The sequence below is a fragment of the Hoplias malabaricus genome, chromosome 3, assembly GCF_029633855.1.
Source record: "Hoplias malabaricus isolate fHopMal1 chromosome 3, fHopMal1.hap1, whole genome shotgun sequence".
NCBI classification, from domain to species: domain Eukaryota; kingdom Metazoa; phylum Chordata; class Actinopteri; order Characiformes; family Erythrinidae; genus Hoplias; species Hoplias malabaricus.
In genome coordinates, this window is record NC_089802.1 from 77300493 (window position 1) to 77317493 (window position 17001).

The window sequence follows — 17001 nt, forward strand, 5'->3', positions numbered from 1 at the left end:
AGCTCAATTAAAAAATATCCTTGTCTTCTAAGGAAGTCGTATTTCACACTGTACCAGACAATCTCATGCTACACCATTTTTTCTACAGAGTTCAGGCCTGAGTTCTCAAGTATCCCTTTAACCATTTTAATATTTTTTGCCATAAAACTCATTTGTTTAAAATAACCCTTGTCTCTATATTATTTGTTTATATACAGTCACGTCTCTATATTCTTACCTCTGGGGAAATGTCCCATACCTGATTTATGAATAAATGGATTCATATATTTTTCAAGGAACTTTTAGAGTGTGCTGGTGTGTTTGGGGAAGTTTAAACGAGTACTAGACCATATAGAAACATCGGTATATGTTCATTTTCTCTTTTCTGCTTCGGTTTGGTTCATGATACTGTGACGCTGCAAGGCTTTTAAGGTTGTGGAGAGCAGCTTCACAGATCATGCCACCTCTAAATACATTCCCACGGCTATGTCCGTAGATTATTAATTTTTTAGTAATACAACCTGGAGAAGAACACTCACAGGTTTACCTCACTTTACCAGCTTTTTTGTATATTATATATACAAATTTAATGCAATTATAGGGACACAGTTGGTAATGCATTTGAGAAATGCCCCTTCAGTGTTTCAAACACTGATTAATGATATCCTCTGAGATGTTAGGCAAGTTTTTCATAACTTACACTGATAATCTCTTGACTTACACACCCAACGTTCAAACTCACATTCAACACATTCGTCAAGTTTTGGTTCTATTGCTGAAGAATTAATTGCATGTAAAAATTTTGAATTTCACATTCCCTCCACTTTGTTTTGAGTTGCCTTCTTTGAGTTCTGAAGTGTTAGTCACGGACGATCACAAGATCGAAGTTGGGGTAAATTAGCCCAATTCATCATCAATGATCAAACAGTTGTTTTTTCTTATTTTATGACTTAAATACATTAAACTTTAATAGAGTATGCAGATTGTACAAATGACTGAAAATATGGAAATGGGTAAAAACCTTAATATGATACATTTATTTATTTAGAAATATATATTGCATCAGAAAAGTCAGCAAAATCACCACAGCCGTTAAAATTTTATATACATTTTGGAAATAAAAAAAATTAAATCTTAAATTTAATGAAACAGTGATGTCACACACAGCACGATAACCATCAATCAATCAATCAAATTTTATTTATATAGCGCTTTTCACAACAAAAAGTCATCACAAAGCAGCTTTACAGAGATCCGGGTCCAAGCCTCCTATGAGCGAGCCAGGGGCAACAGTGGCAAGGAAAAACTCCCTCAGCACACGAGGAAGAAACCTTGGAAGGAACCAAGACTCATACGGGGAACCCATCCTCCTCAGGTCGACACCGGAGACACAACAGAGAACAGAAGTAAAAGTGAAATGATGACCGATGAAGGGGTTGTAGTAATATAAATGTAGTATATTAGTGATGATGGAGAAGCAGAAATGAAAATGATGAGGATGATGATATTAGTGATGTATGAGTCTGAGGAAGGAGGATGTGATCAGGGATTCTGTGTGAGTTAAAATTAGGTGCAGAGTTAATCTGAGATAAAACAGCATGGCCAAGCATGATAATGTAGATGAGACAAGGCCAGGATCTTGTACAGGACACAGGCTGGATCAGGGCAACACCTGGAGAGCAGCAGGACATCTCAAAGCATGAGAGAGACAGGAGAAAGAAAACCAGACAAAGGGAACAAATAAAAATACAGTGGTTAGTAGGGTCATGGTAAAGAACGGGCAAATTTGTCCTGCGAAAAAAGCTTCCACGGGTCAGGCGGAGAACCCAGCGACAGACAGCGTGTTAGCGGTTACTACAAAGCTAACTAAGAATGCTGTAGCTATGGTGATATGACAGGGTTAATACAGAACAGTGATAATATGAAAACCAGCCCGAACACCAATATAGAAGGAGTAACCTGAAAGTGAGTGATTAACCAAAAGCTTGTTTGAAAAGGTAGGTTTTTAATCTAGATTTAAAGATTGAGAGTGTGTCTGAGCCCCGAACAGTAACCGGAGGCTATTCCAGAGTTGAGGAGCTTTGTGAGAAAAGGCTCTTCCTCCTGCAGTGTTTTTCTTAATGCGAGGAACAAAGAGTAGATGGGCATCCTGTGAACGAAGTGTACGTGACGGGCGATAAGGTATGAGAAGTTCAGTAAGATACTGCGGGCCTAAACCATTTAGAGATTTATAAGCTAAGAGGAGTATTTTATAGTCAATGCGATATTGACTGGATTAACATCTGCTGGAAGATCAGAGAAAACAAACACCACTGAAAAACAAAAGAAGAACAGAGTCTTAAATTAAATGTATACAGTGCTATGGTGTGATAGAGCTACATCACACCACATTAACCCAACAGACCCTGGAACAGTTAGTGCTTTGGTGTTTGGGTATTGGGCAACATTTGTGTTATGATTACACAGTATTTACATCAGATGTGTAAATATCTATAACATCTATGAAGAAATACATTTAAGTTTCTCACTTGAACACTGAGTTGAACTAAAATTATAAAAAGTGTCTGGAATTCCCTTCAAATTCTTAATCTAATGTAGCCTTATTAACAGTGATCTACAGTAAAGTTGTACTGATTTATTTTACTCGCTGTTTCCCTGTTGGCCTTTGACCTCACTGTACTCTGGAGGACTGTACATCGGAGGATTCTCCATTGGAGGACTGCTGGAGGAGACATCACTCGCTGTGTACATCCACTGCAAAACACACACACACACACACACACACACATTAGGAAATCTGTGTAAGCTACTTGCAGCTCAGTTAGTGGAAATGTCTTTAAATATACTATGAGACACTTTAATGTAATTTTACAGCTTTTAATCGGTAGTAACTTAGTATATCTAAAGTAATACTCTGAAATCAAAGTAGATTCATCAAAAGTTCAACATATCCAAGGATCAAGGGAGGGTTTTTTAAGAAGAGAAAAAGAGAGAGAGTGATGGATCCCACTTTAACTCATGCTGTTTGTGGGGATTATAAATGATGTGCACATGTACAGTTGAACAAATTTGTCCACAATGACTGAATATTAAAGTAGCACACTGTAAAAATAAGGTAGATTTCCAAGACCATGCAAGTCGATCACAATAAATCATGGCTGCTTCAGTTATGGTGATTAAGTTACTAAAGCTGTGTCATTCTGAATCCGCAGTGGTTCAGGAACTAATTAGCTTGTCAACCACCATGGAATATTGACACGGAATATATTACACAAATATATTATGCGTATTACAAATTACAACAAAGAGAGAGACACTATAACCCGGTGTTCTGTCAGGTTGTGCTATTTCTGGATTAGCTCTTTGGGTTTGTTTTCTCTCTATTCTCCTGATTTGACCTTGTTGTGTTTACCGACCCTGAATTGTTTTTACCATTTTTTCCCTTATAATAAAAACTGCTCCACTGCTATTAATCTGTATCTGTGTCATTTATTTCTCTTAGTTGGCAGCAGTGTCTTAAAATGATTTTGTATCCACAGTGACCCCTGTAGGGGACACTTGCTTTTGCTTAATGAGTTTGTTATAAGACAAGAGTGCACTAGTAGAGTTAGTACACGGGCTTCAACAGATGGTAATTGTCGTATTGTGTTGTGCAAAACCTTTGTTGGACAATCAGTTCAAAAGGAGAAACACTTTGGAACTGTTTACCTATTGAGATGATAATGCAGATCAATTTTACAGTTTTTAGTAGAAGTATTAAATTATGGTTTAAAAAAAATATTGCTCTCAAATATAATTGTTTTCTCTCCCTTTCTTTCCCCTTCCTTCTCCATCCCTCCCGTTTTAATCAAACAAGGCCAAACAAACAAACAAACAAAACATTTATATGAACAAAGGTTTTAAATTAGATTTCTGCTACAAACACTGTATACAAAGCGCCTGGTTTTCATGAATAATTGTATGTTACAGTTCCAATGTTGCTGTACAGTCAATGTCAAATAAATAAATATATAAATAAATATATAAAAATAGGTTTCCCTGACCTGTTGGTTGCTGGGGGCAGGTTGTTGGGGTAAAGGATTGACCACTGAGTTGTATCCTCCAGGGCTTGCAACCACAGTTACATTCACCTACAAACAAACAGAGAATGTGATGAATACTGCAGCAGAAACCAAACACATGTGAACCGTCTTCATGAACAATACAGGGTTCTGCTCAAAGACATCATTATATCAGGTGTAAAACATGTAATACACACATCTGCCAACCTGGAGCAATGTCTCATTTTTGCACCTCTAAAGTGGGAAATACACATACTGCTACTATCACCATGATGTAGGGTTAAGTTTGTGTAAATGCATTGTGTTAAATATGTAGTGTGAGAGTTACAGTACATGTCAAATGTTTGGACACGCCTCTCAGGGAGAGTTTCCTTTGTTTTGAGCCATTTCCCACATTTTGTGAATGTACAGTACCAATCAAAGGTATGAACACATTCTCTTTCATTGTTTTTTCTTAGTTTTTTATTATTATTTTCTATATTGTTCCTTTGTTTGGAAGTGTGAAGTAGAGGCTTCTAATAAAGTGGCCAGTGTGTAAATATGAGGCTTGGGTTTCCAATACAGTGTCCAGTGTGTGTGTGTGTGTGTGTGTGTGTGTGTGTGTGTGTGTGTGTGTGTGTGTGTGTTATTACCACTGGTTCGTTGGTACAGCTGGATTTACAGGCAAACACAGAGATGCAGATGCACACAATGAACTGAACGATAGTGAAAACCAACAGAACTCCTTTGATCCCATCAGCCAGACCCTGAAAGACATCATTGTTTCATCATTCAACCTCTTTCAGGAACAAGGACACACATTGTACCAGCAAAAAAACTGTCTTTATAAAAGTGATCATTTATTACTTATACATTGTTACCATGAAGTGTAGCTCAGACAGGATTAAGAATCAAACTGCTTTGAAGTTCTTGACTGAACCAGTTTATTCACCATAAGGTGATGCTCATACAAACAGGACAACAATAAAAGAGAGTCACCTCACTCCTGCAGCTATAGTCGTATCTGCATCCATTACTCCCCAAAACAGGTAAATCCAAAGACAGCAGGACGATGGCTATTCCTGCTGCGACGGTGCTTATCACATTCATCACCAGAGAGCCCATCACCTGGACAGAAAACCGGAAGAAATCTCAATAAACAGCCAGTATAATCCACAGTTAGTCAGCACTGTCCTCAGTGAAGTTTTGTACTTTGCCAAATGTTTCATTAGTTCAGAAATGAGCAAAAAAAATGGAGCTCAGAAGGTCTAAATCCAGAGGCATAAATAAAGAGAACCAAAGTGACAATTATGTACATGTGAAAACAAAATAAACAAAAACACTCAGTTGAAAGTAAAACAATGTGATAAATCTTCTCATCATTAGAGTCCTAAAATACAGTATAAGTGTAGACACGTCGTGCCTCTTTGACCTACTGACACAAGCGCAGAGAGCTGCTGCCGTGCTGTTTTCACCTTTAGACTATTAAAGCACTACACAGCCTTTAATATGGAAGAAAAAGAAGCAAACGTAGCTGTATAATCTCCAGCTTGCAGCTTTGTGTCTCCTTAAATGTGGCAGTAGTTTTGTTCAGGCGTCTGTAACTGCTTCACTGCTTAAGGTGTTTAACGAAAACGTCAAATATGCTGGTGATAGTGTGAATATCTCAACAGCATTTAATGTGAAACTGAAACTTCAAAGTCGAACTTCACACTTGGAATCAAGTACGTCATGTTTAAGGTGCTGTGTGGTGAAGTTTAAACGAGTACTAGACAGTATAAAAACATCGGTTTATGTTTATTTTCTTTTTTCTGCACAGTCCATGTCACCTCATAATATATTCCCATGGCTACGCCCATAGATTATTATTTTATAATAATACAACATGGAGAAGAACAGTCCCAGGTTTACTTCACTGCTGTTCTCGCAGCTCAGTCTCATGGAGACTTTTTTCCCTCCTTTCATTTCCTGAAGAATATTTTCCCTTCATCTTCTGATGATACACTACCTCTCCTTAACTTGACGTGAGGGGGAGACAGTGTACGTAGTAAGTGTATAGGGTGGTCCAGCTCAAATTATGCGTCAAATTTTAAGTAAAGCAAGCACGATTTCAACAAGACTTTATGCCCTCATCTTTCCCCCGGAACAGAGGAAGAACCAGTGGGGCACAAATTCTGTGATTAGACACATTGGTGGAGTTTGGAGGTTTGATAATGTGTGGTACTTTATCTAAAAGGTTGAGAACCACTGAGTGCAAGACAATGATAAAATAAAAAAGTGTTACACTTTAGTCTTGTAAGTCTTGTCCCCTATCATCAGCAGATCACTGGGTGAGTACTTGGTGTTCGCCTCAGACATCCAAGACTGGGATGGGGATATTGTAAGACCAAGAGAGCAAGAGAGTGTTTTCTTGGCCTCTCTTGGCCATAGATTTCCCCACGTCTCCTCCTCACCTCACAACAACAGTGAGAACCAGTGCTGGCGTGTGTTGGCTGATGAAGTAGATCCTAACCTGCTGAGCTGCCTAGTTATATTTATATTTATAGAGGTGATCCCTGGCTTGTCTTGGAGGGTAGGTGGCGCTGTGTATGACTGGGGGAGTTTTATCTAGTGTTCTGGGGGAATACCCAGAAAGAAAACAATAATAGCACTTGTGTGTATTACGTACCAGTCCCTTCTTAAAATTCTTGCTTGCTGAAACAGACAGAGCACCAGCGGTGACATACTGAGGAAGAGAAGAAGCATGAGCGGACTGTAAAGAAAAAACTGGAAAATATGTATAAGTATGTTTCTGTTTGGATGTAATGTAAAAGTCTCACCAGCAAAGAAGCCCAGATGAACATCCCAGTTATGAATGTGAAAGACAATGAAACGTGGATTGATAGTATTATTCCTAATAAGAGTATGATCAAACCAGTCACTATTTGGAAAGTCTGTGGAGAAAATGGGTAGAGATTAGATTTGATTCAGTATGGGGAAATATATGTTTTGCAAAAATTGCTTAATGTAAACATGAATAGCTGAAAACATGAAAAGTCGCTGTGTTGTGAAACTGCATGTTTTTTCTCTGTGTTTCTACTTTTAATCAATGCACTCAAGGCCAATTAATTCAGTTGCTTTACCCCTCTGGTGTGTGATGGCAGGGGCAGCTGGGTTATTTATAGTTTAAAATATTTCCAAGCATGACATAATATCAGATATGAGGTTCTATTTACACAGTCAAGACCAAAGACCAAACCACTGCAGTAATCTTAATATTTCTTTAAAAAGTATGGTCTGTTAATTAGAAAATTACAAACAGGTGAAGTTACCCCTCTTACCCCTAAAGCTTTGAGTTCTCCTTTGAGGAACTGCTGCAGGGGGCTGTTACTGGGGTTGTTCTGTACATGGGTCACGGCGGTATAGCCAGGCCCAGTGTTGGTGAGGGGTACAGCAGGGGCGGACATCTTTAACTCCAGCTGATTTACTCACCTCAGAGACCCTGTAAATCACTGTCAGTACAAGGGAATGCACCTGGCAGCTAACACATTACAGCATTTATTTTTAAAACTCCAGCACATAACCACCACATGAGTGTCACTTCAGCGCTGAGGATGATCCAACAATTAAATAACACTCCACCTGTTCTGAGGGGGCCCTGAGAATTAAAAATCAGGTAGAAAGCGGGCTAAAGATGTAAACAGAGTAACAGATAGACTACAGTTTTTAATATTTGAACAGCAGAGTGTTTCTGTGTGGTCAGTGGAGCTGAAAGAATGGATGGTGAATGTAGACACAAGAAGATGGTCATCACGTAAATCAGACCTTGTAAACATATGAAGTAAAAGCCTTATTTTTCTCATTCATGTTTCTCACACACTGTCACTCAGAGAAAAAGTACAATAGAGATACATTATTGTGACCAAAGGTAAAAACAATGTAAGTGTATTTTTAAAGGTACAGCAGTGGTGTTATGACCAGTGGTGTTCCCTAAAGGTTCATTACATTCTGTTCTCCGGAAGAAGAGGGGGATATTTGTACCATTTCATTACAGAACTGTAATAAAAACAAATAAAAAATGAAATCAACACAACTATAAAATCGCAATTATAATAGAATAAGGCACCCCAGCTAGCAAGGTAGATCTGGGCCAATTCTGGCTCAGGCTCGGCACTGTCGGCTGGCAGCTGTCTCTGCGTGAACGTGGCATGCTGCGTCTGGCCCAAATCTGGCTGCACGTGAATTGGTGAATTATTTTTGTATTTTAAGCGTTTTGTTATATGGCCTTAGTGTAGTACATACATTACATATTTTAAAGAAAAGTCTAAATGTAAATGGCAGTTCTTAGGGTGTAAACCATTTTTTTTTTAAAAACAGTATTTGAATGTTAATTGGATTTAGGAAATCATGACACTGCCAATTTCAAACTTCAATGCCAGTTACAAATGTATTTTTTCTTTATTGATTTTTATCTACTGTTTGTATACATTGCAATTGCTGTATGTTTACATTGTTTCAAGGCTGTATGAAAAGCACACTTACTGATATTACATTGTCAGATATATTGTCACTGTGGTGGTACCCTCAGTTGTACATATTTGTACATTTAATTAGGGAACATAGTTATATTATAATTGTAGATTTTAAAATGTGTTGATTTGATACACCCTGTTTCATCTCCAGGACTTTTATTATGTTTTTGGTTATATGGCATTTCTATAATGAAATACTACAAACATGTATCTCTCCCTCTGGAGGAGAGAATGCAATGCACCTTTAAGGAACAAAACAGGACGTTTAAACATTTGTACCTTCAGTGACCAATAATGCACCTTTTATTTGAGAGTGTAAGTTAAAAATAAAGCAGTAACACTCGGATGAGTCTGGGCGAGAGTTTCCCAGACTCGGGCCAGAGCTATCGGCCACAATGACGACTCCGCTTGCCGACATCGGACAGAGTGTTATTGTTCCGCCGATACAATTTTACTAGTTGGGACAGTTATGTTCCTTACCTAAAGTTACTGAATATGTTCCCTTGAGGGCACCAGCAGAGAGATCTTTTTTCTGACCGTGAGGAAAAGAGAGATCATCATATAAATAAACAGACTGTTACCAGCACTGTGGTGATCACATAGGAATGCCTCTGCTTTAAAACAACACTCAAAATCATCTCAAAGAAAGAGAAGGACTAAACCCGGTTAAAACTGAAGGATAGTTAAAAACACAGGGTTTAGTTCTCAGTAAATTCTGAGCGTTTCTATCGGTCCATTTCTGGTGAAAGACTGAGAGAGGGTAAAGAACAGCTGCTGCTCTGAAATGACGGGACAGTGGAGATACATCTGTGTTCAAGTAAGAACGAAGTGTAAAAGAGAGGAAGAGAAAAGCTGGCTCTGGATTTACCTGAAATGAAGCGCTGTTGTTGTGTTGTTGTCTAAAGGACTCCTGTAAAACCTCTGCTGTCTGTTATGAAGAGTGGGTTTCAGAGGGAGGAGGGGTTACACTCGCTATTGTTCCCTCTGTGTTTCAATCCTCGATTAATGATGTCCTCCAAGACGTTAAGCAGGTTTTTCACAGCTTACATTGATCTACACCCAGTTTTCAAACTCATGTACAACTCATCATGAAAATTAGAACGGGGAGGCAATCTAGGCTGGAGTTTTGTGTGGTTTGAGCATGCATGGAACTGAGCCCCCCGTTAGAATTGTGAAAAGAGAAGGGGGCGGGGAGATGGGGCCAAGGTAGGAGTGACTTGTATATTACGGCAATGACGTGAAATTGAATGGTATATAAAGTCCCGGGGGGAGGAGTTTTGGGCATGATCCAACTCCCAAACTTCAGTTATTATATTGATTGTATGTCTTTAGTGTCATTGTACCAGTACAACAAAACTGAAAAAAAGTGTAATGCTTTCTTAAAGTAGAAAGATTAACACAGACACTGGACATTTAACACTAAACACTTATATAACACTGAACAAATAAAAAAAAACATGTATAAATCAGTCCACTGCTCATCCACATTCAGCAATTGTGCATTGTTAAGTGAAATAAGGGCTCTAGCATAAAACTGTTTTTAGTCTGCTTGTTCTGGCCCTTAATGCCCTGTAACGTCTGCCGGAGGGTAGCAGCTCAAAAAGGCAGTGTCCAGGATGGGATGGGTCCCTAAGAATATTTTGTGCCTTCCTCATGCAATAAGTAATTTACAAGTCCTCCAGGAAGGGAGAGGGCAGTCAATGATCTTCTGAGCTATGATGATGACCCTCTGGAGCATTTTCCTCTCTTCTGTTGTGCAGCTGGAAAACCACACACACATACAGTAGGTCAGAATGTTCTCAATAGATAGATAGATAGATAGATAGAGAGAGAGAGAGAGAGAGAGAGAGAGAGAGAGAGAGAGAGAGACAGAGATAGATAGATAGATAGATAGATACTTTATTGATCCCCAGGGGAAATTCAAGGTCTCAGTAGCTTACAGACATCAAATAAAACAATCACTTACAGCAATGGACTAATTAAAAAAAAAAAAAAAAAACCCTAAAACATATATCAAAATCGACAAAGTACTGTATCAAATATCAAGTCATGTATCAAATATAAAAAAATAGCCTGGCAAGAATCTGTGATACTGTGAGCAGCTGAGGATGGTCTCTTGAGTGCAGTATATAGTTTAAAAGTTGAAAAAGTGTGGACAGTGCAAAGGGTATGGAATGTGCAATATCATTCATTCATTCATTATCTGTAACCGCTTATACCACGGTGAGTCCAGAGCCTACCTGGAATCATTGGGCGCAAGGTGGGGAATACACCCTGGAGGGGGCGCCAGTCCTTCACAGGGAAACACAGACACACACACACACACATTCACTCACACCTACAGACACTTCGGAGTCACCAATCCACCTACCAACGTGTGTTTTTGGACCGTGGGAGGAAACCGGAGCACCCGGAGGAAACCCACGCAGACACAGGGAGAACACACCACACTTCTCACAGACAGTCACCCGGAGGAAACCCACGCAGACACAGAGAGAACACACCACACTCCTCACAGACAGTCACCCGGAGGAAACCCACGCAGACACGGGGAGAACACACCAACTCCTCACAGACAGTCACCCGAAGCTGGAATCGAACACACAACCTCCAGGTCCCTGGAGCTGTGTGACTGTGACACTACCTGCTGCGCCACCGTGCTGCCCATGTGCAATATCAGTGCAGTATCAGAATTAGAAATAAATATAGTAAAATAAATAGTGCAAGGCAAGGCAGTACAGTGCAATGTTCCTGTATCAGATTAAAGTACACATGAGGTAGATGAGTTGGTTGACTTGTCTATTGTCCAGTTAGGTACTGACTGACTTCCCCAGCAGGGGGAGGGGCGTGGCATTGTATGCATCCCTCAAATTTGCGTACATGAGGTCTAATGTTCTCTTTTTTTCTAGTAGGGCAGTTGACAAACTGGTAGAAATTTGTGAGATTGGAATCCAATGTTATGTGATTGAAGACGCCCGAGATTGCAAAAAAGGCATCAGTGTGTTGAGTTTGCAGCCTAGTGATTATTGAGTGGATGATGTCATAAACGGAACAAAAACACACACCACAATGGCGTGCGAGAATTCTCTCAGCATGTAGTACGGTCGGAGGCTGACTGCCAATAACTCCACATACTTACAGCATACAGTCTCCTTCACTGTAACATGTCCGGGATTGCACCATCTGTTGTTAACGTACATCACCAGTCCACCTCCCTTCTTCTTGCCAGAAAGTTTACAGTCTCTGTCCAAGCGAGCCACACTGAAGCCAGGCAGCTCAGCGTTAGCAGTGGGGATTTGGCTAGTTAGCCATGTCTCCGTAAAGCATAGCTTGTCTTCACTTTAATCCCCGCACGGCACCCTCTAAAGTGCCATATCTCCCCCGGGATGTTGACCATAACTCTGCCAGCATTCTTCCGTAGTGCGACCAGGTGATTCCTTGTGTACACAAGTTTGCTGTCACTTGGTCATTGCGATCGGTCCATATCCATAGGATAGAATAAAACACTCCTCAAGGTGTGTAACCAAAAAGTTGCAAGATAAAAAATTAAACAAAGACTTAGAAAAAACACAAAGAGATGGAGATATAGACGGAGCTACCTCAAGATGCTGCCACTGTCGTCGGCGCCATTTTGGATTCCAATAGAGCAGTGGTCGAAGGATACCAGGAGTTTCTGTGTTAGCTGGTTGTTCCTGAGCACTCTCAGAAAATACAGTCTCTGCTGTGCCTTCTTTACAGCTGCTGTTGTATTAATGCTCCGTGTCAGATCATCCTTGATCTGAATGCCCAGGAAGTGAATGTTGGACACCCTCCATGACTCCAGCAACTCAGGTTTACAATTGACATCATATTTCTGGGCAGCTTTTATAGAACTTATCTGTATTTCTGTAAGTTAACATCCAGTTATCATCCTCAGTCAAGTGAACAATGTGAAAGAGCAAAACAAAGTCCTTCACATATTTTACAGACTTTATTTCCAGAACAAACAACATGACTGATTTTACTCTGTATTTACTCTGTGCAGAGGTAGCACCGAACTCTCTCATCAGTTCCACCACTCAACTCACATCCATAAAATGTATGTTCAGTTATTAACCCCGGACACAGAAGAATTAAGATAATATAAACAGAAAAAATTAAGAAACTAAATTATGAATATATTCTTGCGCTCAATGATTCCGGGTAGGCTCTGGACCCACCGTGACCCTGTATTGCACTGTAAAAAAAGATTTTTTTTTTTTACAAACATTAACTGTAAAAAATTACAGATGTTTTTCCGTTTTTTCTGTAAAAAGAAAATATACATTTTAAACAAATCTACTGTAAAAGCACAGTGAAAGTCTGTATTTTTAAATTTCTAGAATCCTCTGTTTTATAACAGAACTGTACAGGTTTTAAGGGTTTTGAGTTTTAATTTATAAGTTATCAGTGGAAAAAGCAGTAATTGGTGGAAAAACACAAAGCAATAATGTATTATTACGTACTCTGTGTGTTTATTTAAAGATACAGAAAATAATAATAAACACATCATAAAACCAAAAGTAAACCAATTTAACAGAACTGTCCTATGAAATTACTTTCAGTACATACTGAAAACTTGTAACACTTTAAATATTACTGTTGCAATATCAAATTTACTTTTCAAATGTTAAGTAAAATCTACTTGACATCAAATGTAACATTTGAAAATATTAAGTAAATCTTACTTTATTCTATTTATCTACTTATTTATAAAATAAATATTTCAGACTCATCAAAATATTAAGTAAAGCTTGTCAGTGTTTTATGAATTAAGTAGATTTTATTATATTCTATTTGATATTTTAGTTTATTTCAAGTTATATTACTGACAATTATAATGTAAATTATGATAATTTTCATTTGATAAATGTTACCAAATAATAATTGTCCGTATCATATCACAAATCACACAAAACACAATCACAATGAATTGGGAAAGTCTGAAAACAAGTATTTAATGGTTCATTCAATAATATTTCTGATCCAATTAACCATCTACGTTCATTCATTGTCTGTAACCCCTTATCTAGTTCAGGGTGGCAGTAAGTCCAGAGCTTAACCGAAATCATTGGGTGCAAGGTGGGAACACGCCCTGAAGGGGGCGCCAGTCTTTCATAGAATGACACACATTCACTCAAACCAACACTTTTTTGAGTCACAAATCCTCCTACCAATGTGTGTTTTTGGACTGTGGGAGGAAACCGGAGCAACCGGAAGAAACCCATGCAGACACAGGGAGAACACACCAACACAGACAGTCACCAATTCAACCATTTTAATCAAGGAATTTCCTTCAATGTTCAAGGGCAGAAGGCGGTGGGACGGGAGCCCATATAACACATAATTTTTTTTTTTAATAAATAAAATAAAAAAAATAAAAAAATTCAGCTGACAAATGAATAGCAGCAAGACTGGCATTAACCAACAAAACATGCATACCCTCTCTAATATAGAACCTAATTCTTCTGTTATTTTTACTCTTAACAAAAGAAAACAGTATGAGTGAAGGTCCTCAAGTGCTTGCTGCTCTGTAAAACAATGGCCACCATGAACTTAAATTGTTAATATCACTGCAGTATACAAGGCTAGTTATATTTTAGACTTTTAGCAACATTAACAATCAATGTTTCGTAAATAAATCATCAAATCTATGTCTGTATCTCACCCACCCACTTCCATCCCGATGCAATGTTCTTGTCCCAAAATACTATACTGTATCAAAGGTCAAATGTCTTTGTTAGTAAATATTTTTGTGTCAATATTATCTCACTCAAAGACAAATCTACAGAATCACATATGAAATGGTGCCTTTCAAATAGTCAGTTAAAACCTTACATTACTCAGACAATATCCAACTGTCTTTTGAAGAGGCAAAACTGAGGACAGCAAGTCTGTGTCTGCACAATGGCATCTGAAGGTTCATCCAAAGAGTGGAAGTTCATTAAAAGAGAATCCAACCAAACAATGTTTGTGCAAATGGTTGATAGTTATTTGCAAAATTAAAAAGAATAGTAATATTGTGTAGCGCAGTGTTGGGGGTATGCAAGAAAAAAAAATTTGCCCCATAAGCAGTGAGCAAGCTTTAGCACACCACATCCACTACCACATCCTGGCAACATCTTTCTTTCAAGAAGGATGGATACATCCTCGGAATCCTCTCCATCAGCACCACAGACAACCAGGATCCTGATGTGTTGAGTTATGTCACTGCGTCTGTCCTGCTGCATGCAATCAGAAATAAAAAATTAAAAGTTAATTATATTGAAAGAAACTATCAAAGTGCTTGAATTATAAATGGCATCATTATTAGGACAAAAAAAATTGACACACACTAAAGACAACCATCAATAAACATAGCTCAAATTACTTTTTTTTCTATTTTAAGCCTATTTTATGGTGAGCTGGCATTAGTAAAACATTTAAGGAACATGCTCTTAGCCATAAATTGTGTGCCCATGCAGCTTTACTTTGCTCAGTAACACTAAAGTTTATAATGGCAAAATATGTGTAATTTTATATAATTTTGACGTGTTTTTTAATTTTTTTGAGAAATCCTCTAAGATTAATCTCTATTTTCATCCTGTTGCTTTCCCTTTATAGCTGCACTTTAATAACCTTAACCCTAATGTACTGTTTTTTTGGGTTACTTTATGGCAGACTACAAAATTCGTATTCAGGCTGCCTTTAAAATGTTAAGATGAATTAATTGTGTTCTATGGAGCTGTCGCCAGGGGATCTTCATTTGTATTAGACTCTTGAATTCATTACAATAGATATTTTGTGGAGTCGACTCCTCTACCCTAACGCCATTTACTGTGGTTTTATTTCTCCTGTTTCACTGTGTAGTGACGCCGCTCGGTGGTAAGAGATTTTGAATCACGCTCTGAAAATAACTTTGAATATTTCCCAATATCTGCCCTATGTTGCATGACAAAAGAAAGAAGTTTTAATTTCAGAGTTGGAAATCGTCTCAACTCAAGCAATTTTGGATGAAAATGTCCTTACACGTTTGAAGGAAAGTACTCTCTATAATGTACGACATAATGTGGTGCCATACTCTTTTTACCATGTGTAAAATGATGTTCCAGAGTTGTCCTGTGTAGAAACTGCTCGGTAAACGGTGAGAGCAGTGGGAAAGAGTAACGTTAAAAATGGACTAGCTTTGAGTTCCTACAACAGACTCAAAAAACGACAGACGGAGCACCGAGAACATGCGGGCTATACAAACTGGATTCCAAAAAAGTTGGGACACTAAACAAATTGCGAATAAAAACTAAATGCAATGATGTGTCAATATTTTATTCATAATAGAACATAGATGACAGATCAAAAGTTTAATCTGAGTAAATGTAAAATTTAAAAGGAAAAATATGTTGATTCAAAATTTCACAGTGTCAACAAATCCCAAAAAAAGGAAATTGAGCATATAATGAACAGCTGGAAGACCAATTAACACTAATTAGGTCAATTGACAACATGATTGTGTATAAAAAGAGCTTCTCAGAGTATCAGTGTCTCTCTGAAGCCAAGATGGTAAGAGGATCACCAATTCCACCATTGTTGCTCAGAAAGATAGTGCAGCAATACCAGAATGGTGTTACCCAGCGTAAAATAGCAAAGACTTTTAAGTTATCATCATCAACCCTGCATAACATCATCAAAAGATTCAGTGAATCTGGAACAATTGCTGTGTGTAAAGGTCAAGGCCGTAAAACTCTACCGGATGCTTGTGATCTCCGGGCCCTTAAACGTGACTGCACCTCAAACAGGAATGCCACTGTCAAGGAAATAACAGAATGGGCTCAGGAATACTTCCAGAAAGCACTGTCAGTGAACACAATCCACCGTGCCATCTGCCGTTGCCAGCTGAAATTCTACAGTGCAAAGAGGAAGCCATTTCTAAGCAAGCTCCACAAGCTCAGACGTTGCACTGGGCCAGGGGTCTTTTAATATGGAGTGTGGCAAAATGGAACACTGTTCTGTGGTCAGATGAGTCACTATATGAAGTTCTTTATGGAACACAGGGACGCCATGTCATCTGGACCAGAGAGGACAAGGATAACCCAAGTTGTTATCAACGCTCCGTTCAGTGCATCACTGATGGTATGGGATTGCATAAGTGCTTGTGGCAACTTTTTGGGATTTGTTGACACCATGAAATTTTGAAACAACATATTTTTCCCTTAAAATGATACATTTTCTCAGTTTAAACTTTTGATCTGTGATTTGTGTTCTATTCTGAATAAAATATTAGATGATGGCACCTAGGGCGGCACGGTGGCGCAGCAGGTAGTGTCGCAGTCACACAGCTCCAGGAACCTGAAAGTTGTGGGTTCGATTCCCGCTCCGGGTGACTGCCTGTGAGGAGTTGGTGTGTTCTCCCCGTGTCCGCGTGGGTTTCCTCCGGGTGCTCCGGTTTCCTCCCACAGGCTAAAAACACACGTTGCAGG

At 38.7% G+C, this 17001-nt stretch overlaps 1 protein-coding gene across 2 annotated transcripts; it reads right to left on the minus strand.

Annotated features, from left to right (window-relative positions):
- Positions 1-1073: 1073 nt before the first annotated feature.
- On the minus strand, positions 1074-12107 carry LOC136691778 (membrane-spanning 4-domains subfamily A member 12-like). 2 transcript variants are annotated; one of them, XM_066664554.1, is made up of 9 exons: positions 11670-12107; positions 9399-10290; positions 7340-9062; positions 6839-6952; positions 6688-6744; positions 5019-5147; positions 4673-4786; positions 4023-4109; positions 1074-2733 (listed from the first exon to the last, which is right to left on the minus strand). In XM_066664554.1, exons 3-9 carry the CDS (start codon positions 7463-7465, stop codon positions 2620-2622), a joined length of 741 nt encoding a protein of 246 aa, XP_066520651.1. In that variant the 5' UTR covers positions 7466-9062; positions 9399-10290; positions 11670-12107; the 3' UTR covers positions 1074-2619. The 2 variants fall into 2 exon arrangements, with proteins under 2 accessions (XP_066520651.1, XP_066520652.1); XM_066664555.1 differs by lacking the exon at positions 11670-12107 and having other exon boundaries at positions 7340-7500; positions 9399-9416.
- Positions 12108-17001: the final 4894 nt, after the last annotated feature.